At 42.0% G+C, this 22928-nt stretch overlaps 1 protein-coding gene across 1 annotated transcript in view; it reads left to right on the top strand.

The window, feature by feature from the left end:
* Cerk (Ceramide kinase) overlaps positions 1 to 22928 on the top strand; it is a 105391-nt gene that overhangs the window by 78924 nt on the left and 3539 nt on the right. Inside the window, exons 5-10 of the mRNA XM_065425605.2 lie at positions 1545 to 1765; positions 5285 to 5437; positions 6014 to 6128; positions 10098 to 10180; positions 15976 to 16175; positions 19507 to 19655. Coding sequence (XP_065281677.1) covers positions 1545 to 1765; positions 5285 to 5437; positions 6014 to 6128; positions 10098 to 10180; positions 15976 to 16175; positions 19507 to 19655 — 921 coding nt within the window. The remainder of the gene's footprint in view (positions 1 to 1544; positions 1766 to 5284; positions 5438 to 6013; positions 6129 to 10097; positions 10181 to 15975; positions 16176 to 19506; positions 19656 to 22928) is intronic.

The raw sequence follows: 22928 nt of genomic DNA, 5'->3' as shown, positions 1-22928 counted from the left end.
AAATGATGTTGATCTAGCTTCATGCGCAAATGCACAGGGCGCTTGGAGGCCGTTCCGATCTCTGAAGCTTGTTCTGCCGGGCCGCCCGGTGGGGTCATACTGCCGTGATTGCGTGACAAATAGTGGAAACACTACGTGTTAACCGATACGTACGCAATAAGCAGGTACGATTTATGCGGATACAAAACACATTATGTTCAGTGGCCGCTGAGTTGGAGATTTGACTTTGCTACATTTAAAATGAAACTACTGTTTCAGCAGGTATGGTTTAACGAGGCTTTACTGTATAATACTCTGTATATATTCCTTTCGATGGTTTTCATGTCTCGTCACAAAAAAAGAAAATTACACTAAATAAACTGTTTGTCCACAGAAAGGTGCATGTGGCTTTGCATTATTGATAATCAAAGCTGAACCTGATGGGAAGGCTTAGAGGTGTGCCCGGGTTTCATGTGAGCTGAAAGCGTGTGCCTGACCTGGCCTGTAGGCCCAGTTCAGGCAGCCCAACATTATCTTGACCCGGGCCTTGGCTGGTTCAGGCTACTGACCTTTTTGTTGGCCAGGCCACATACAGAGCCCGACTCGAGCGCGGAACATGGATGGTATGGCAGAATGGCTGCAGAGTGCGTCATGCAAATTTGTTTGAAGAACTTGGAATACTTTTTCAAAGCCTGAGTCACTGGACAGCTTGTTGTTTTTGCATAATACATTATGTTGGGGTTGTGTGTGTTTTCGAAATGTAGCAGGCTTTGTACGGTTAATTAGCTTTAATTCAACACGGTAATTAAAGTTCCGTTTAGTCTGAAAAAAATATTTTGTCACTGCAAGATAGTCCTGACAGTGTTGTGTCGGGCCGGGTCGGATCAGTTATGGGTCTCAAGGTTTTCATACTGAGCTGGGCTGGGCTGGGCGAGCTCACTGTTCTTTAGCATCAAGCTTGACCGGGTTTTTGATCCAAGCAGCGGGCCAAGGCCATGCCTATACTCAGAATTGTGGCTCGTGCACACCTCTATCTTTAGCTTATGGCCTTAAGCTCCATAATAGGGAGCAAAGATATCAGAGAAGGCTGTTAGAAACGTAGAAGGTCTAAGTGTGTGTTTCAATTTAGAAATGCATTGTCTATGTGATGTGTTGCCATGCCTTTGAATTAATATGAATGTGTTATTTCGCTTGGTTTATTTTTGCTACAAGCAAGTTAAACTTAAATTTTCTAAACACGACACCATAGTGTGATTACATGAAACTTCGACTTTTTGTTAGTGTGTTATTTGCTGTTAGTATGTTGGTATGTTATGCTTCTGTTTTGATGCAATCATGTACAGTTATACTAACTAATGTCATTGTGTTGCTGCCAACCCACGGTGCACAAAAATAAATAAAATGAATAAGTAAATAAATAAATAAGCACATAAACATTTGTTTGTTTGTTTATTTATTGAGTGTTGGTACAGTACATTCAAGTAGCTTTGTTGTTATTTTGATTGTGCTTCAGGCGTAGTGCACCTCTCATTGATATAATGTTCTGTCAACTCATCTCCATGCAGCGTCGTATGTGTTGGCGGCGATGGCATGGTGAATGAAATTGTCAATGGCGTGCTGCTGAGGGCGCAGCGTGATGCTGGGGTTGATGCAAATGACCCGAATTCCCGGCTGCAGCCGGGAACAATAAAAATTGGCGTGATCCCTGCTGGCTCCACGGATGCGCTGGTTTGCACCACAACTGGAGAAAACAGCCCTGTAACCTCGGCACTCCTTATAGCAATGGGTGAGAATAAACTATACTTACTAACATCTGATTCATTCACGCAAATCTTACTTGGCTGAACTTACTGAGCACAGTTGAATCTTGACATAATGAACAGAGATATAACAGGTTATCGGATATAATAAAGCAGATGCAAATTTCTGTTGGTCATGCTTTATTTTAGTGAGTGTTGTACTGCTTACAACAAAAACAGTATAGGTTACTGTGAAACGAATTGCTTCCTTGCAGTTCAAAGCATGCATTCTGGCAGCAAAAGTGTCAAATACTCAGCAAGAGCAGGTTGAAGTAGCATACTCTGGATCATCATCATCTTCATCATCATCATCATCATCATCAGCCTGGTTACGCCCACTGCAGGGCAAAGGCCTCTCCCATACTTCTCCAACTACCCCGGTCATGTACTAATTGTGGCCATGTTGTCCCTGCAAACTTCTTAATCTCATCCGCCCACCTAACTTTCTGCCATCCCCTGCTACGCTTCCCTTCCCTTGGAATCCAGTCTGAAACCCTTAATGACCATCTTCCCTCCTGATTACATGTCCACTCGTACATACTCTGGATGTGCATGTGCATTTTGGCCAATGGCTTGGCTTGACTGGCCCACAACTGGCAAGCCAAAATGCCAGTTCCCTGTGACCACTCCTGTTGAACAGCTGCATATTAATAATGATGAAAATCGGGTTACAACTTCCTGTTTATGTGCCATGTATCAGCATGGAAAGCCACCAACGGGCCATCCAAGATGACAGGAAACCCTTTGTGGACCCGTCAGAGACATCATGCATGCTTACATTTTTAATTTTTTTTATATATAGACCCAAATCACGAAATTATTCTTCACCATGTACACTCGTAATGAATATATTTAGGATATAATGAAGCTGTTTTCATGTCAGATGTGACTTCGTTGCAGGGTTTGACTGCATTACGTAGAGCTATTATGTAGGCAGCCTCGCAGCGTACAAATTTCTTGAGCGCTGCCTCTGTCACTGGAAATTGAAATCTGCGAGGACAAGCGCAGTTTATGCAAAGCGCATGCCAGCGTGACTTGTTTATAATGAGATGAGTAAGTTGGTCAAAGATTCATGGTTAGAATTGTTAGGCATGGAAGACCTGAACATAGAAGATTGTGGTACACTTTTATTTGTGTTTTCTATGCCTAACCACTCAAACCATGAATGCCAGCGTGAGTGCTGTAAGATAGAAGCGAGTCGTGCATTTTCAAACTTATGGGGCACTATGATACAGAGGCCATGTGGATGTGATGTTCTGCTGCCTAGCATGAGGTTGAGGATTCGATTCCCAGCTGGGGCAGTGGCTGGAATCTGAAATGGAAGAACACTTGTGTACTGATATCTTTGTGTACACTGTAATGAAATCCACATTAGCAAAGTCAATGCGGAGCCATTCAATATGATGCCTCTCATAGCCTCTACATTGATCTTGGAGGTTAAACGCCACAAATCTAGCAATCTGTGATGCAGAGCACATAGTTAGTGCCTAAAGAGAAAATTACGTCTGAAAGGTGGCGCTATCCTCTTGCAATGTGGATCTTCTGTGACAAACGGGGTCACCTATGTAGGTGTCTTCAGATGTACTGGTGATCTCGGTGGTCGTACCCTGCAGGGGCGCTATTGCTTACTTCAGTTGGAGACCTGAAAAGAGAGCTGGCTGTGCTCCAGCAAATGTTAAAGCCCCGTTTGAAAAAAACGGAAAAAGAAGAAAACAACTAAAGTAGTGCCAAGTGCGCCCCTTTGCCTCTGCCTCCTCTCTTAGAAGCAGCAGCAGGGCCTCTGTGGTGACCACAACGAAATAATGGACGTGGGAGCCATGAGCACGGCCGGGCTTGACTGGCACGCACTTGCTGTTGCGGGCGCTGTGAGTTCGGTGATGATCGTCTCGGGGCTTTGCAGTTGTTGCCCGAGCGCACGTGCTGCCTTGCCAGTCAACGAAACAATGCAAAAGCGAGTGGACATTCAAAATGACGCTCGCTTGACCTTCTAAAAACACACTGCGTCACATTTGAGAACTTGCGATTTCTCCACACCGCCGAGTTTATGTGGATGATCATTGCCAGTGCAGTGGCGTTGCCTTCAGAAGCGCCAACACTGAGTGCTTCTGCATGCAAATGCACTTGTGTCCGGCCCTGCTTGCTTGAGGGGATAGTTTTTGCCGGTACAAGTGCTTCGCTGACTTAAATCTTCTGTAAAGCACTTCCATGATACGGTGTACCCATAAAATAGTGAACGAGTGGTAACCTGCCAGTTTAAAGCCCCTGAAAAAACTGGGTTTCTTCTTCAAGGGCTTTATGTCATGCATCTAAACACAATGCAAGCACTTCTGTATATCGACAGATTGAATGCAGTATATTTTTACACTTGCAGGCATGGCAAAATCACGCCACTTGATTCTACATACATTCCATTGTTGTATTCAAGGTTACTTTTTTGCATTTTTAAAAATCTCAAACCTCTTCAACTACACCGCTCCGAGCCACACTGCCCTGGTGTGCCCTAACAGGATATTTGCACAAGCAATATTTCTGGCCAAGGGCCATGCTCCATGGGCTTTGCATTTCAAATAACTTGATCAATTTACAATCTGCAAAATGCACGAGAGAGGAGGTGCCTGTATACTGACAAGAATGACATTACTTTAGTATTTTTAAGGGGCTTTAGGAAATGCTGCCCGCAGGACAGTGGGAAGGGGCAGCACATGGGAGATATTCCGCAGGAATGAATTCTATTGAATTGTCCAAACTGGCATTTTATTCATGATAAAATGTAATAATAATAATAATATATGGGGTTTTACGTGCCAAAACCACTTTCTGATTATGAGGCACGCCGTAGTGGGGGACTCCGGAAATTTTGACCACCTGGGGTTCTTTAACGTGCACCTAAATCTAAGTACACGGGTGTTTTCGCATTTCGCCCCCATCGAAATGCGGCCGCCGTGGCCGGGATTCGATCCCGCAACCTCGTGCTCAGCAGCCTAACACCATAGCCACTGAGCAACCACGGCGGGTTCATGATAAAATGTTTCATGTTACTTCTTTCCATGTTTTATTGTCGTTTGTTGACTAGAGTCTACTGATTATAAGATGGACACATTATGTTGTGGGAGCTGGTGTCATATCTTCGCTGTGTTGGCGCTTATTCGACCCTATGTTTACGTCATTTCCTCACAACAACTATGGACCTGGATGATGTAGCAATTCTATTCCAATTCTCCTCTTTGTGCTTTGTAATAGGTATGAGTGCCTCTTCGCCTACTTCATCACCTGGATCAGCCGGTCGTGAACGGTGTATGATAAGAAATGAATAAAACTGAGAGAAACAAATTGCTATGTTATGCCAGCCTTATTCTAAGTGAGAAATGAGGGTATTTTGTAGCACTAATTTATATCACTCTAGCTTGACTTTATATTTTTCTTTAGTGGCCCCTTTAGTAATGTTTACAGCTGCTACTGCTGACTGCATATGTTCGCACGTGTTCTAACAGCTTATTCTATTACAGGGGCTGAAATAGGTGTTGACGTTGCAAGTATCCACAGTGGTGAACGCCTGGTGCGGTACTCCTCAGGATTCCTTTCTTACGGCTTCTTTGGAGACAACATCAAGGCCAGTGAGAAATTTCGCTGGATGGGACCATTGCGCTATAACTGGACTGGTTTGTATTTCACTTTCCCACATTTTCTGCTCATGTTTTTCATTTAATGCTGGAACCCTTCACGTCATCACCATTGGGATGTGCCAGCACACCCCTATCTAGAAGGTGCTCTAGTTTTAATGTTTTAATAGTAGACCTATTCCATGCGCCATAATTGGGATGACGGTCTTGTAATGCTGTGCTTATCATATGACCTTTTCGTTCTAAGTTTGCTTTCTACTGAATGTTTACTTTATCATATGTGGTTAGCTTTTAGAGAAGTACTGGTTCATTTTAAATGGAAAACCGATATCATTGCTAAAGTTTCACTTAAATTTGCTGGATATCTATATGAGCATGAATGGCACCGAGGGCAAGCATCTTTGAGAGTCTGCTCTGAGTCATATGCCCGGCGTGTGTATGAGCTGCATCCTGCCACGATGCTGCAAATAAAATAACCGTGCAGGTCTTGCACAAGTAAGTACAGTACACAGCTTTAGAAAAAGATCAGGTCATGCCGCACACAGTGATGGTTGAAACTGGCTCTCACTTGAGGGATCACTTGGTAACTCGTTTTGCTTGTTTGGCTCACTGCAGGCTGGCAGACCTTTCTGAAGCACCACGTCTATGAAGGGGAACTGAAGCTGCTTGTACAGCCAGAGACGACTGATGCCAATTATGACCCTGCAGGAACTGACCGATGTAGAGCAGGGTGGGTGGCAAATTGTGTTTCTTCTTTGCCTTTACTCTGTAGTAAGGAAGTTAGGCATTGGCACGTCTGCAATAAACTGACGCGCTACCGGTTGTGTCTGTTCAACAATGTTACTCTGAAATGTCAAGTGCCAGATCATTTGAATGGCCGAAGACTGATGACAGCTAGGGTAAACGTGAAGGACAGGAAATGGGCAGTATGAATTCGAGAACAAGTTGAAGTGTAGCCATTATTATAGGCGAGATTAAAGGAGGATTGTACTGACATGACTGCTTTGATGTCATTCTTTTGCATTAAATGAAAACACTCTAAACCCTCCCGAAAAAGTACTGCCAAGCATCGGAGCATGCTAAACAGTTTACTATAGCACTCGTTTCTTCAAGCCAGTTTCGGTTTTATGCCCACAAGGTATATGCATCATGACATTAAGATACATTAGCTCCTTCCATTCCTGACATTGCTGTGGCTTGGGCAAGTGAGCGTGGCCAGAAAAAATTCACGCAGACCTCTTCTTTATCATCTTTTTTTATGAGCTAAGTCATCATACCTAACCTCATCGCTGCACTGTGCATGCCAATTTTGATCTGTATTATGACGTCTTGATAATTTTTATGATGCCTGGTGCACCCTCTCGAGACCAGCTTTAATGTCATATCAAAATATTTTCAAGCGTTTCTCAACCTTAATACTTGCTAAGTGTCGTTCATTTGCATGCAAGAAGCGTATGATAAGGCTTCTACAACTTGAAAAATGTTTGTCAGTGCTCCTGTGAAATGGAAAAGCGGATTTAGAGAAGCACAGGATGTGGAACTGCCTTTAACTGCCTTTAAAATTAACAGACTGCACCCAATCTGTTAAATTTAGATTAACAGACTGGGTGCCAGTTCAGGGTGACAAAGGATAAGACTGAGGGATCAGATTAGAAAATTTGCAGGATGGAGTTCGGTTGAGGCAAGGCTGGGGCAATGGCGGACTGCTGGTAAATGCTTCTGTCCTATAGGGAACTTAAAAGGGCTGCTGCCACTGGTAATAACGAGAACAAAGACACATTAGCTGAAGAGAACCAAACAAACAAGCTTGCAGTGTGTTTGTTCCAGCTACTTAGTCTATTGATAGCAAGGAAGCAGCGCAAGCAAAACACTGTTCCTGTTGTTATTCCCTTAAACACATCTCTATTAACAGCACCTGCAGGGCATGCATAGCTGATCCCATGTGCAGGATAACTTTTCTTAACTGTGTCACCGTCAGTAACATGGGCGAGCTACTAGAATTCACACTTATGTCCGCGTCTCTCAATTTTCTGCTGATACACGCCTTGCATGCCGTCAAGCTTCTCCCTCATGGACAATCTGCTAACTCCCATCCATTGCCCTGCTAAAGAATGTTACAACCTCTGAAAATGATGAGGTACACAATGCAAAGAATGGCTCAGCTAGTATTACCTATTGCAATCAGCAGGGATTCATGTTCCCCCCCCCCCCCCCCCCCCCCCCTGTAGTTGGTGCAGGACCTACTCACTGGATATGTGCGCACCCAGTGGAAGCACCCATCAGCTTCCACTTTCAAAAATTACCTGCTTTCGAAGCTACCACTACACTCTCAAACTCCCATTCCCCCTCTGATGTTTGGAAATAAAACTAAATAGAAGTGGGGAAAGTCTGTTCATACTGAATTGCAATAACGGGCATAATCCAATTAAATATAAATGAGTAGGGGTGTGTCAAGTAATACTCAAAACGCAAGTTTGGTTTAAAAATGCCAATTGGAAAAATAAATTGCAGGTGCGGATGGCATCCGAAGGGTTGGGTCAGTGAGCTCAAAAGGTCTTGGCATAGGGTGTTTACTTCGTTGTCAATAACGTCATGATGATGTGGCGACTAGTCTTGTGACGTGCACTTGTGTTTGCAAGTTCTAGGTCAGCTTGAGCAATGGCCAATGTTTGTGGCATTCTCAGCGTTTCAGCTCTACCGCCCAACAAGTGTCTTAGCATATGCATGGACCAGAGTGCTTCGAGTGACTTTACAATAAACATGTGTTGTGACTGCTTCTGGTGCAGCACATGATGACTTTGTTAGGCCAGAAGGCCTAAGTGCACTGAAGATATTCTGACTATGGTCTTAATTGCATTGGAACTACACACTAAACGTTCTTATACTCCTTGGAGCTTACGTTGTCCCTAACAATCGTCATAATGATTCTTGCATGCACTTTCCTTTATTTAATATGCGGCTTGCTTTCTACATTCCTATGAGGAACACTGCATCATGCTGAGAAATCGAAACACACATTCAAATAATTAATAAAAATTCACGAATTAACTTACTAAGTATATTCCTAATTAAATACTTCACAGCACATAGTGTAATTTATTAATTGTAGGCAGTGATCGGCTAAATTTTCCGGCAAAGGCATTATAACCGATATTCCATGTCACGTGGCTGCAGTACAAGCAATGTGCATGAACACCGATTTCTATGTGAAGATAAACGGGAGCCCGAAAAGACCAACCCGGTCCCGCACTATAAGCGGCTACGCTTATAAGTAGTCTGAGATGTAATATCGCTAAGCTGGTGTCATTCTGGAACTTAATTCCAAGAGGATGTGCCTTGCAAACCCATCGGTTACACTTCATAAATTATAATATGCGCTGTAATGTAATTGATTAAGAAGTTAATTAGTGAATTTTTGGTAGTTGCTTGAATGTATGTTTCAGTTTCTCGTGCTAGCAGTGTCCACCTCATCGAATAGTCCAACTCAAGGACAAGAATTATGCTATCTGCCACAGGCAATTTTTAATAATTCTGAAAAAATTAAAGATGAGCACCCCGCATGGTAATGGTTACGCCTCCTCTCAGCTGTCTTGAGTGCCACCAGAGTGAGTGGAAAACTGGGCGAGTTGGTGACCGTTCATGTTGTAAACAAATACGTACAGGAAGCAATAAAAATGGGATGTGCACTGATCCTGGAAGATCATTGAAATTTTCCATATTAGCATGAAAGTTTCTACACTTATTTAAATACGTATTACAGCCCCCTCCCCCTTTTCTTTATGAAACGAAGAAAAAAATTAAATTAGTTCCAAAAGGCTTTTGCAGGAGTGGGGTCAAATATATGATACAATGTCAAATTAGTGGTTCACAATATATGAGGAGAATGATATATGAGAGAATTCAGAAGGTGATCAAGATAGAATATAATCAAGATACTATACATTCCAGTTTTACATATCATCCAAGCAAACTATATATTTAAAGATCTCACTGGGGGAGGGAGGTATATTCAACACATGATAGTCTGAAGTGGATCTATTAAACATATCAGAGTGGGGATAAAAAAAGAGATACATTCAACACACAACAGAGTGTAGTAGATCTATGTCTGCCAAGCATACATTGCTTTGAGTGAAAACGACCCTAATATGTATCTCATTAGCAGTGTCACATGTAGAAGGTTGAAGAGCATGGGCTCATTTATGTGCAGCCACATTTCATTTAGTGTTGTTTAGTTTCTTTTTAATATAAACATTTTTTTTTAGAGTTGGCTCGCACATTCTTCGTGCCTTCTGTCTTTGCCTCAGCTCTGCCATTCCACCTCAGAGTGAGAGGCACCATCTTGTGGTGCGGTACTTTGCATGTTACAGAATGCTAAGAACATATACAACAAACACTTAAGTCTTGCATGCTTATTTATGTTGTCTTACTCTGTAGAGAGTGAGCTCAGCCTCCTAGCAAGAACTATGGTTTAGGGCTCTGGGTTGATGGAAATTTCAGGATGGCCTTTGAATTTGACCTTTGTGCAATTTGGAGCAGCTCTGCAAGTCTCGCTGGGGTTAAATATATGAGAGTCAACTGTTTGAAACTACCGAGAGGAATCGTAACAGTCTTGTCATTCCTTTGCCCTACATTCAGTCTGCTGTGTTGCAGCAGCCTTGTGATCATCGTCATCCTTTTGCTGTTCTTTCTTTCACAGATGCGAAGTATGCCATGCTGAACCTGGTGACATCCCGCTCCAAGTTCTCAATACTTTGGACGTCCACGCTGAAAATAAGCCCTGTATGTCCACTTGTGAAAACTAACCATTGTGATGTTGCTAGTAAGACAAGTTTATAGTGACAAAGCCTAATGAGTTGTTTTTGATATGGCGAATTCGATGCCTTGAAATTCTGATTTAAGCACTGGAAACTAACGCAAAGCCCATACTTGTGTTCTGAGATGCTGCAAAGAGTTTTAAGTTGTGGATAGTTCAGCAAATGCATTACCAATTCAGTAATTATCATACTAATCACTTTTTACTCAGTTATCATTTGACTGTTTTATTTGCACGAATATGCTTTCCATGGCCAGGAATAGATGTGGACAAGTTGTTTTAATTTTTTCTTTGATGTGGAATGGTGTGTGGGTTCATCCACTGTGGTGGCTTACCGGCTGTGGTGTTGCGCTGCTAAGCACGAGATCGCGGGTTTGAATCCTGGCAGCGGCGGCCTCATTTTGATGGGGGCTAAATGCAAAAACGCCCGTGTCCCGTGCATTGGGGGCATGCTAAATATCCCCCGGTGGTCAAAATTATTCCAGAGTCCTCCACTATGGCGTGACTCATAATCAAATCGTGGTTTTGGCACATAAAAAAACCTCGAATTTTATTCAATGTGTTTGGGCTTTGTAGGGTTAAAAGGGCTCTGAAACACGTTTTCTTGAAGTTGAGCAACTCGACAGATAGAATGTGATGCCTTTCAAGGAGTACATATTGCTGAAACAACATTCCAAAAGAACTTAATATTGTTATGCAAGGGACGGGTCAGTAAGACGAGCAACTATTTACAGGTTATATTACAACAGCGGTTGCAGCACTTACCGGTTAGGTTCACAGCGCGAGCCCAGTTCATTCTCCCTCCTCTTTTGTCGAGTGATGGTGCCCACGCACCTCGTTCAAACAATCAAATACCACACGCGTGTAGCAATATAAACAAAGATATAATGAGTGAAATGTTTACTTTCTCCATTTCCCCTCAATTCCTTGCTTTCTAGCTATCAGCTGGGGTGATGCCTTGGCTACTGCTTCTTTCTTTCTTTCTTTCTTTCTTTCTTTCTTTCTTTCTTTCTTTCTTTCTTTCTTTCTTTCTTTCTTTCTTTCTTTCTTTCTTTCTTTCTTTATTTCCATGGTGCACCCATTAATTTATTTTATTTTTGTTATTTTACATACTCTCAGTGCCTGGAAGCATTACAGAGAAGAGTGGAGGTAATTGGTGACAGCCTCTTTGAATTTAGCAGCATGGTGCTGGGAAGGTGGTTCCAGTCGTTGGCAGTTCTTGGAATAAAGGATTCAAGGTAGACATTGGTGCCGCTTGATGGGACGCCTACTTTGTGTCGGTGATCGGTGCGGGATGACACGTAGGATTGAGTGATGGAACAGGTAGTTTCTGAGGATGAGGTTAGTGTAACATGCATTGTGGGAAAGGGACAGCCATAGTACATAGTCTGCGGCAAGAAGCTAATTCCAATAAACGAAGGTTATCTTTTGTTCTTGATACGCTATAGTGCCGAGAGTAATTAGATGAAATGAATTAACTGCTTGGTTCTGAACAGACTCAACAATATCTGCAAGCACTGCCTGGCTTGGGTTCAAAATTGAGCACTTGCACTCAAGTTTAGTCTTGACTGACGTTTTATGAAGTAACCTTTCAAGACTGCCACCTGACAAAGGTACCTGCAGCAGACAAAGGAGCTGTGACAGGATGGGCAAGATGCATTTCATAGGTTATCGGGGAATGTGTGCATACAGGAATATGTGCACCACGGCTGGAATTCTTGGGGCTATTGTACCCCATGTAATGTAGCTGACATTGCATAGAGTGGACAAAAGAGGGACTTTCGTAAGCCACAAGAGAGAGCAAGTGATCTCCCTAGCAAAAATTCTAATACAAAAACTAATAGCCTATGAGGTTATTGACGCTAATGCAGTCTATTATGTCTATTAGTGTATTAGTCTAATAGATCTATTGGTGTATTGGCCTTTAGTCTGATAGGTCTATTGGTGTATTGGTCTAATAGGTATATCGGCGTATTAGTCTAATAGGTATATCGGCATATTAGTCTAATAGGTCTATTGGTGTGAAAGAAAAGGTTTCAGTGCACCAGTTACAGAATGAAAAACAGGCATAATTGCTAGGAGCATTTATTAGCACACAAATATTTTTACAGATTTCTCTTTCGAGATCTTCGTCAGGTCAGCAATCTTGATTGCAAGAGCTTTTACTCCACCACTTCGACCAGAGAACGTCCTTTTGGGGTGGTAAAAAAAACCTGGGTAGAAACATACACACATATAGAAACATTTAAAAGCAGGGTGCTTGTTCTACCACTAAATGTTTAAGCAGGCAATATTGGCTTCTAAATTAGAATAATATGGCCCCGTAATTTCCAAACTAATTTTAGGACAAAGTGTGATATGCTTAGTTCGACATGTTTATCATAAAGAAAACTGACGCCATCTGATATGACAGAACAATTAGACAGCACATAAAATGCACCAAAGATGTTCTGTGTGTTACATCGAGACTGTAGGCAGATAAGGAACAACTCTAGACAGAAATCTTGCACAGCATTGTCGGAAACATGCATGTCACTGCTGCTATGCGCACAACAATCGGCCCAATCACACTGTACTGAAGTGCATCCACCATTGGGATAAAAAGAAACAACTTTATACTATACTATAGAAGCATAAATAAGTACAATAGTTACCTCCAAATGGAAAGAAATCGGCGCCGGCGAAAACGCATCACATCGATGCACGCTGATAGATCCACGAAGCACGGGGGTAAAAACAGTTGCCTTCCATTGTTTTGAAGTCACACAACACTCATATCCAAGTATTATACTGCAGGAATAAGATTGCGCAGATGCCAGCACCTCGGGTTCCTTAAAAACACATCGTTCATTCACTAAAAATCGCGCACACCTCGCCTTGACATGGCTACAGTACACTGCAACATGGCAGCCGCCAATGCACATGTGCTGTGCGCAACTACGGCTGACTACGGCTGTACTTTTGCGATCTTCCCGCCTGCCGTGTTCCCTTCTCTGCGATACTGCTCATTGATGTCAATAAATATTACGGCCTTTTATATGTGGTATTAAGTTATCAATTTAGGTTACAAGTTTAACACTGCTTTATGCGCACTTCAACAGAAGATACGGGACTAACGAAACTTCAGTGGCAAACAACTATGGTTGCTGCGATTGCACTATCGTTCGTAAACCCACCGGGCATCGCGACTCTGCCTTGCAGGTCACGGCTGGTTCTTCGTTGTGCTTTTTTTTTAGTGGCGAAGTATTGCTGCGTTGTAAACACTAGCTGTTTCCTCACGACTCATCGCGACGAGGCTCAACAGAGGCCTAGTTATGAGACGTCGCGAGTGAAAGAAAATTGGCAAGACCATGTAGGTGCGCGTCCATCGCTTTTGTGTATATCGCTGAGAGATAAGCTTAGTGCGATGAAACTAATACAAACGTGCGAATGCTGTGTGCTGCACATTTTGTACAGCAAAATTCTTAATTATTCAGCGAATAATCAGAGACCTCTCTGCAAATGGTCCCCAATACAGACTTAATTTTTCATAAACTTTCACACTCACATTAAACAAGCAGCAAAAAGGGGCAACAGAATTCAACAATGCATGTTGCATAACAGACCAGCATCAATCTGTATAAAGTAAATAGGACGTATCAGTCTGATAATGAAACTAGCAGACATGCAACACTGTTTGTATAAGACTAATACGCCTAATACATAGGCTCTATAGGTCTTATAGGTCAATCAGTACAACTAATAGAAATTTCTGTTGGTCTAATACAATACTTATACAACTAATACAAAACTGTATTAGACAAATACAAACTTCTATTAGAAGTTTTGCTAGGGCTGTCATGAAACATTGTAGATCCCCTGCTGTATGCTGCAGCACAATGCTTGGTTGCACATTCACTGCAACATAGTGTACAGACTGGGAAGATTTTTTTACCATGTACCTGCCTTCCTTTCTCTCGGATCTTTCTGTCCTTGAACCCCTTTTGCATGCAAAGTAGCATGTAGGCACTTAATGCACACTGGAAACGGTCTTAATTTTTATATGAATGCAATAAGTTCGTAAGGTATAAGTCCTTGTGAGCATCAAGGGCCAAACTTAAGTGCTCTGCATAAACTATGTTATTTATTACTAGGTTTTAAGCATCTGCATCACTACAGATCACATAGACACTGCTTCGCATGTTATCAGCGTCATCTGCCAATTCTACTCAGAATGGATGCATGACATTGCTCAGGAGGACGTTCTGATTGGATTCCTGCGCGACACCATTTGGAATACTCTAAACATGCTGCTTCATTAAGCTTATGTTCTTAATAAAATATTTATGTGTACTAATTTGTGTTCCTGTAAAAAAAAAAAAAACATGAGTGCAAAAAATGTAGGCTTTTTTTCGAACCACTTACTCCCTTCCGCCTGACAATGTAGGTAGTCTGCAACAGGTGTTGCTTGTGCTCACAGATTTGCATCCACATACGAGGAATGATCGGAATAAAATGTTTCTTTCAGAAAGCTGATCACTGTTGTAGAAGTGTCAGGCTGCATGGTGAAAGGCAAGGTGTGTGAAAGAATGCAATGAAGGTTAACGATAGTACAGAAGCAATGACAGCGGGTGGGACATGGATGGGTTACCTTGCATGACTATAGGTGCAGCTATGTCTCCTTCTGGAAGCAGAAACATGAATGCTACTAATACTGCGCTGTGCTCATCTTGTTGCAGTGCAGATGTGTGCAGAAGTAAACTGTAGCAGTTGTGCGCTGAGAAAGTACAAACCTGCATGTAAACTTTATTTTGACAAATTTGTTCTACGGAAATCTACAACATGCAGCAAATTTTATTAATGACAAAGCCATCATCTACCTAAGGAGAGAGCAAGATGCAAAGGAAACCCACATAAGCTTCTCATTATCAATCAATCAATCAATCAATCAATCAATCAATCAATCAATCAATCAATCAATCAATCAATCAATCAATCAATCAATCAATCAATCAATCAATCAATCAATCAATCAATTTTGTTTCCGCCAGTGAAGATACATGGTGAAAATTATTTAGCATTTGCATGATCATATTACCTTTGAATAAACATTTGCTCGTTTAAATAAACATTTCAAACGTTCGTGTGAAATGACATTGGCATCACTTTGTACAAACATTCCTGTCATTAGCACAATGTTTGCTTTAACATTTGTGCAAACATCAAAATGAGCTTTGCTTAAAATTATGGAGTTTTACATGGCAAAACCACGATCTGATTATGAAGCACGCCGTAGTAGGGGACTCCGGAAATTTGGACCACCTGGGGTTCTTTAACGTGCACATGAATCTAAGTACACGGGTGTCTTTGCATTTCGCTCCCATTGAAATGCGGCTGCTGTGGCCGGGATTCAATCCTGCGACCTCGTGCTTAGCTAGCAGCCCAGCACCATGAGCTTTGTTTAACATTGTTTAACACGGATTCCTACAAAAGCGTGGGATCAGCAGAACTTTTTGCCAGTGTTTGAAGTGGATTAACTTGCATGCATGGCCATGCGCACAAGTTAATCCACAGTCACATTAGGTTTTCTAAACAATGTTACAGCTAAATGCAAAAGAAGCAGCATATTCAATTGATTACCCCCAAAATCGATCGATCGATCGATCAATCGATCGACCGATCAATCAATCAATCAATCAATCAATCAATCAATCAATCAATCAATCAATCAATCAATCAATCAATCAATCAATAATCTCTCCTGTCTTCTTTCTTGATGCAGACTGGCTAGGCATCCAGGGCCACTTCCTGTCCGTGAGCTGTGCTCTCATGGCCAATCGGTGTGCGCGGAGCACAGCAGGCGTGGCTCCCACAGCCCATCTCGGCAATGGTCTCATGGATGTCGTGCTGGTCTCGCAGTGCTCACGGCGCAATTTTCTCAGGTTTCTGGTTGCCCTGGCCAATTCTGAAACATGCAGCCCCGTAAGTGTGCATTCTAAAGGGTCATCCAAAACTACATGCAGTGTACAGCTTGTTGTGTGGTGCAAGCGCTTTTGGGTAGGGAAGATCGTGGGCTGCATTTCAATGTGCAGTTTGCATTTATTATGCCAGAATTGTGGCTCAGGAATGAGGACATGCATTATTTAGATGACAAGGACAGGCACACTTGCAACTAATTTATTTCTAGTAGCAAGCAGACATCACTGTAGATCCAGCACGTATGTGGAAAGACAAGAAAGAAAAGCCTCAACTGAAGTACAATCAAAAACAATCTCCCAGGAAAATAATTTCATTGTTGTGGAGTGTAATAGATGGCTCAAGCAAGAATTGCCCTGCTTCTTGATAAAGTAGGCGTAGGTCAACTCGCATGCAACGATACCACAACTTTGTTTTAGAGTTTGCGTTGCTGATAGCACAGGTTAACAAATGCAAGTCTTACAGGTAAGACTTACAGGTAAGAGCCATTTCCGTCCCTTATTGACAGCATGAGCACTTGGAAGCAATCGTTTATGCTTTGGCCTGGCCAGTCTGGCCAATGTACACCTTGCAGCAGCTTAACAGAATTTCGTATGGGACTCTAAGAGAACATTAAACAAAGATACCTAGAATGTTTCTTTTCAGAACCAAGTTTTCCTTTTCGTTTGTACATTACGTTGCTGCAAATCCTAGATAACTTACAAGTTCCAGAAAAAAATAAACAACAATGGAATGTTTTACCTAGATACTACCTTCTTTAGGTTATCTCTCGCTTTGTGACAATACTACTGCACAACTACCTATCATGCCCTTTTCTGACTACATCGAACTTTAGGAATGAGATGCTTACTTTGCATTTATTTAGCAGGGCTTCAGTGACAGTCGATAGCGACGGACTGGGAAAGCCAGCTGAAGTGAGGTGAGACATCTGCAAGTCAATGTTGGTTTGCACAGCATGTTCACAATATTTACCTGAGACAATAAAGCGTGTGATTGCCTTTGAAAGTTTCAAATTGCGCGTAGGTAAATCCAAGTGATCGTGCTGTGCAAGCTAGCTTTGATATGTGACTTTCCTGCCTCATTTCAACTGGCTTTTCCCAGCCCCTTGCAAACAACTTTCTGTGGCAATAAAAAGATGGCAACATGGGCAAAGCTTCTGCGCATGTGTTGTTCTGCAAAGTACTCTGGCAGTGTTTGATAGCACTTTTGATTTCTTGAAGCAGATACTGAGTCAGCACAGCTTCCATGTGCGATGATTTTGCATCTGCCCGAAAGGGGGGGGGGGGGGGGCAGAGAGAGAGAGAGAGAGAGAGAAGTCAGGTTTTATATACGGTGGTATATATTGTCTCATTTGGCTATAGTAAATAAAATGTTCGTTTTCTCTTCCCCAGCTTAAGTTGACCTGTGTGAGAATGTGTAACCTTTTTTTGGTAGCGCTCATACTTGTGCATGCTTTGCCTCTGTAGTCTTCCTTTCTTTGCCATTGAATGTTGTCCACAAGTATACCCTCAGTCACTGATGCCCTGTTAAAAAAATTGAAGAATAAGCCTGTCAGTTCTAAATTTCAGTGTTACCAGAATAGGATGACTGTTAGTTGTATATACCGTATTGTCACAGAGTGATACACAATGTAAAGAATGTTGTCTGCAGGTATGACGTTCCATTGTTTATTTTTTCTGTGCTTAGTTAATTATATAGGATTTTTAGCAGTGTAATGAATGAAGGGAAAGGAAAACTCGATTGAGTAAAGAAACATGCTAGGTTTTTTTTTTGTAGAGCGCTCTGTCAGAGTTCCTTACATGATTTTTTTAAAGCTGCGTCAAGCTGTACATCAGCCAGGATTACTAATGCATAAATAATTGCTTATGAGAGCACTACTGTCAATAGAGAAGGGAACTAGCTTGAACCTGCCGTACCACTGCAGGTCTAGCATGTGTGAACCTGTGCTATCTGTGACTCCTACCATGAAGTGAAATTGTCATACAGATGTGCACGAGTTGGTCGATGCCTGTTTTCTGAACAGAAGAGGTGATCCTTGTGTAAGTGAGCCCGTATATTGTGCTGCACAGTGATGAATTGAGCTTCCCGAGGGATCATTTTTGATTGTACCTTGGTGGACGTCGTTCTTTCTTGTCTCTCTGCACATGTGCTGGACGTATATAATGTCTATAATGTTTGTTTTCTTCTGGAAATAAATTAGTTATGAGTGTGGCTTGTCTGTGTCATTTCTGTTATCATTGTCCTCATTGCTGTGGCTCGATTCCGGTCTAAAACATGCACCATGCAGTTAGTTCAACATGCTTTATTTAGCTATCTGAAATTTATTACTTCGACTCAGCAGTATGTGTGCGTGTTGGTTTGAATTACCCAAGGGTTGGGCAAAGATAATCTGCCTTTCAAAGTTCCACCAACCTGTACATTTCATTGCTTGATGTGTATTTCAGTGCTAATAATTGTGTTAACTACTTTAACGTTTACTATGCACAAGAGGCTTCAATTCAATCTTTCACTCTGGGACCTCCCTTTGTATTTAACGACCTGTAACAACATGTGATTATAATAAGATTTGATTCTGGTTCTGAACACTTGCTTGGCGGCTTTCTGTGCGAGTGCTTGGGAAAGGCTGTTAAGCTGGTTGGGCTTCAATGTTGACGTCCTTGTTTGTGTGTTCCTAGAATTATTCAAACATGTAAAGAAAAAGCGGCATTGTATGTATCCTTCACCTGTGTCACTCGAGATGAATAAGAGTGCTGACAGGCTAGACGTTGGCTGAAGTTTGATGAGACCTGCTGGGGCGGTGGCTTTGTGGTATAGGCGTTGTGGTGCAGTGCCTGAAGTTGTGCATTTGATTTTTGACCACGGTGGCACCATTCTAGTGACAGTAAAATGCAGGGCTGTTAGTGTACATAGATTTTTATTTGGAACTTGAGACAGTAAAAATGGACCTGGTGCTCTCCAATGCAGTGGGCTATGTTAATGCGCCGTGATGCTCAGAGGTGTAAAACCTAAATTGATTATTCCTATTATAGGTTTGATTCATTGGAGCAAGGCAGAAGGAAAGAGGGGGCATAAAGTAATGCACAAGTGGGTTACACTGAGTGCCTTCATAAAATCGTGTTATTTGTGCTTGCTTACAATAGCATTATATATTGCTGCCTTTAACCAAAGCACCCGGGACATTGTGTGTGCGTGTGAAATGAATAGAAATGAATGAAATTAATTAATGTTGTTTAATCTATGTGGCAATATTGCAAGATGTCTAGATGCTGTTGAGTTTAACAATATCTTCAAAACTTGTCACCTTAGACATTTATGCTGTTCTCATTCAACATTACAGTTCAAGTTTCCTTTCGTGCACTGCTTCCGAACAAGTTGCTTCGAGTTTGTGCCCAAAACGCCAGACTCTAGCGACGAAGGCACAGTCAAGCACACTGGCTCTTGGCAGTGTGATGGGGAACTGCTCCCAGAAACTTCGCTGCTCGTTAGGTAGGTATTGCACCTTTGTTAGGTATGCACTTCTGTTGCGGATTGTACAGGCACGGCTCCTTTACTTCTACGATGCCTGCCCAGCCACTCCACACTGCGGAGGAGTGTCACCTTCAACACAGTGTCACTTTCACAGAGATTTTATAATTGTTAATGCTGGTAGAAATTAGATAACTTTCATTAAGCTTTTGTTATATGCTGCTCCAAGTCCTCTGCTTCCATACTAAATTGCGAGCAGTGGTGAAAAACAGTGACAGAGGGCAGTGGTCACCTTAACTGGTTCCAACAAGTGCGACCAACGACTGGGATAAGCAAGGACTCGTTGTGTGACTTCCTAGCTTTAGCTTAAAAAAAATTAATATTTAGAGTCAGTGCAGCTGGACATCTGCTACAAACCTATATCTGTGTCACTGAGGATGAGCACCTGAACGGTTCGTCTACAGTTGTAAGCACTCAGCAGTCTCAAGTGGCGTCCCTTGACAAGGAGGTGTTTCTTGGGGCAAGGGCCAGGTGCCAAAGAGCACCAAGCAAGTGGTCATGAGTTTTCAACGGAGAAGTGACTTGCAAATGGTAGATGCAAGATGGCTGTAAGCAGGCCCAAAAATCAGTCGCCATAAAGTGTGTAAAATATATGTGTAAACAAAATTATGACAGTGACTGCAGTGAGATGTCTAAGTATATAAAATATGTGCTTCAAAGTGATGATACATTTTGTCACTCAAACAAGGTATGTCACTTGAGCCAATCTTTTGACAAGTCTTCATTAAGGCAACAGCTTTCGCAGTGTCTGACCAGTTGCTCCGCAATGTATGGGAGACATTGCCGAGGCATTGCCACTTTCAGACGTTTGATAACTGACGACAGGTCCCCTTGTCAAAAAAATTGGCTATAGCGACATCCCTTGTTCGAACACTGTCAATCATTTCCAATAGTGTCCTCTCTTGTGTAGCCTTCTGATCTTTCTGTTCATTTTATTTGCACTATGATGGCTTCCCCAATGATCACTTCAAGTATCAATGTTTCTACCACCGTGATAGCGTAGCGGTTATGGCGTTGAACTTCTAAGCACAAGGTCCTAAGCACCGGGTCATGGGTTGGATTACCGGCTGCAGTGGCTGCATTTCGATGGGAGTGAAGTACAAAAACACTTGCAAACACAGGTTTAGGTGTAAGTTAAAGAAACCCCAAGTGGTCAATATTATTCCTGCATCCTTAACTGTGGCACGTCTCATAATCGGATAATGGTTTTGCCACGTAAGACCTCATAATTAAATTTTTTAATAGATCTTTCCTTGAACGTAGAATAAACCCCAACTCAAACCTCTGCTTTGTTTGGATCACCTAGCACAACGCTGCCTTCCTTTGGTGGTCTGACAAGAACCGACACATTCAGTTTGGTATAGCCAATTTCTCAGTTCACCTGGGCTGGCATTGTACAAAAACGGGAGATCATTTTCGAAAGGAAGGGCCTTTTCAAAAGGAAGTGCAGGCTTCGTTGTAGAGGACGGACAAGGCCTTCAGAACAAGGGGACAGTGCATCATCTGATTTATTCCTTTCTCCTATGCACGCTGGATTGTGTCCTCTCAACCTCTTCCTTCTTCACTTTCAACGCCATCCTGTGTAGTAGACCACCTTACTTGAAACAAGCATGTCACCACCATGACTCAGTACCAGCTAGACTTATTTATGTATGAACACTGCGATCTCTGAGAGATCATAGCCAGGTTATTACATAGCAAAATTGTCACATAGAATGAGGCACTAAATACAAGAAATAAGTATTGTACGTAAAACTGAACAATAACAGGCTTTGCTAGAAGCATTAGGGCATGACAAATTCAGAACTAATACTGCAGATAAAAAGAGAAAAAGAAAATACAGTGTTTCTCAAATGACGACAATGAATCTTGGGTCACAACATCATAAAGACTGTACAATTGGTTCTTGAGAGAGAATGAGTACATAAAGCAGTTATTTCACGGAGCCAAAAGTGTTACTGTAAGGAAACGCCTTCAGATAAAAGAATGAATAAGTAGGATTCTACATTTTGTTAATAATTTGATAAAATTCGAAAAACATTCGCCAGTAAAAAAGATTCATGATTTGGATTTATCTGACAAACTATAATTTGCGATTCCTCAGTTGTGTTCACATGGCCGTGCACAGAAAAGTAGTGCATGATTGATCAGAACAATGTGTTGGCGGGCTAGTTGGTGCGGATCCATAATTACTGTGTTTAGTGGAAAACAACGGACACAAGAAAGACGACAGGACAAAGCGCCTTGTCCTGTCATCTTTCTTGCGTCCGTTGTTTTGCGCTAAACAAAGTAATTATGCTTGATTGATGTTGTAGATGACAAACACTTCTGTGAAGTCATTAAGACCATCCGAGAATACTATGCTGCTACAGCAGATAAGTGTAGCCATACTGCGCAGTGAAACGTTAATCACTTACAGTAAACTACCGAGTCATTCTCGTGTCGCCCTCAGATTGTGAACCAAAAAATACGAAGATGGCACTTCTGGAAGCGTCCTATGTGTATGAGCATTATTTTTTTTCTGTTCTACCACTGGGGCATGATGCTGTCCTGCTTAAAGCTCCGAGAATATCGGCTTTATGTTGTTGACGAAGATGCTGAACCTCTGGTTTTTCTGGAGGTTGTATGTCTATGACTGGCACATACTTCCCTTTGCTGCGTTGGAACTACTGGCTTTTCCTAGCCAACGTGAACTTTAAAAGGGTGCTCTCCACATTTCATTCGATAAACGGGAAAGAACGTACCACAATTACTGATTGTAACGTGTGCAAACACAGTCAAGTGCTCCTGCAACGAAATGACCTGTATAACGAATGAGTGCAGAGATCCCAAGTACTTTGTTATAAAGGTGTTTGACTGTATGCATATAAATACTAGAATAAGTAGTAAAGGCAAAAGGCAATAACTCTTGTGCTAGTGTAATGCCCATGCCACACGGGCACAGAAAGTTGCATTAACATGATAATGCCTAAGTTTTAATGCTGTTTGCATGCTGCCGCATGGTGCGTGGTGCCACACGGACAAACCTAGTGCCATTTACCTTAATGTCATTCATTATGTAATGTGTTCCCCAGAACTCTTTCAACTGAGAAATGTGTACTCTCAATGCCACAGCTTGCCCAGTGCGATATAAGTATTTGAAACAGGCTGTTATCATGTAAAAAATAATTTATACATAACTGTCCTGTATAACGCTCCAGCAAGAAGTTGTATTTGGCGAACTTCCTCAGGTTG

This window comes from Dermacentor albipictus, chromosome 5 (genome assembly GCF_038994185.2).
Source record: "Dermacentor albipictus isolate Rhodes 1998 colony chromosome 5, USDA_Dalb.pri_finalv2, whole genome shotgun sequence".
NCBI classification, from domain to species: Eukaryota; Metazoa; Arthropoda; class Arachnida; order Ixodida; family Ixodidae; genus Dermacentor; species Dermacentor albipictus.
This window is presented reverse-complemented; position numbering and strand designations above follow the sequence as displayed.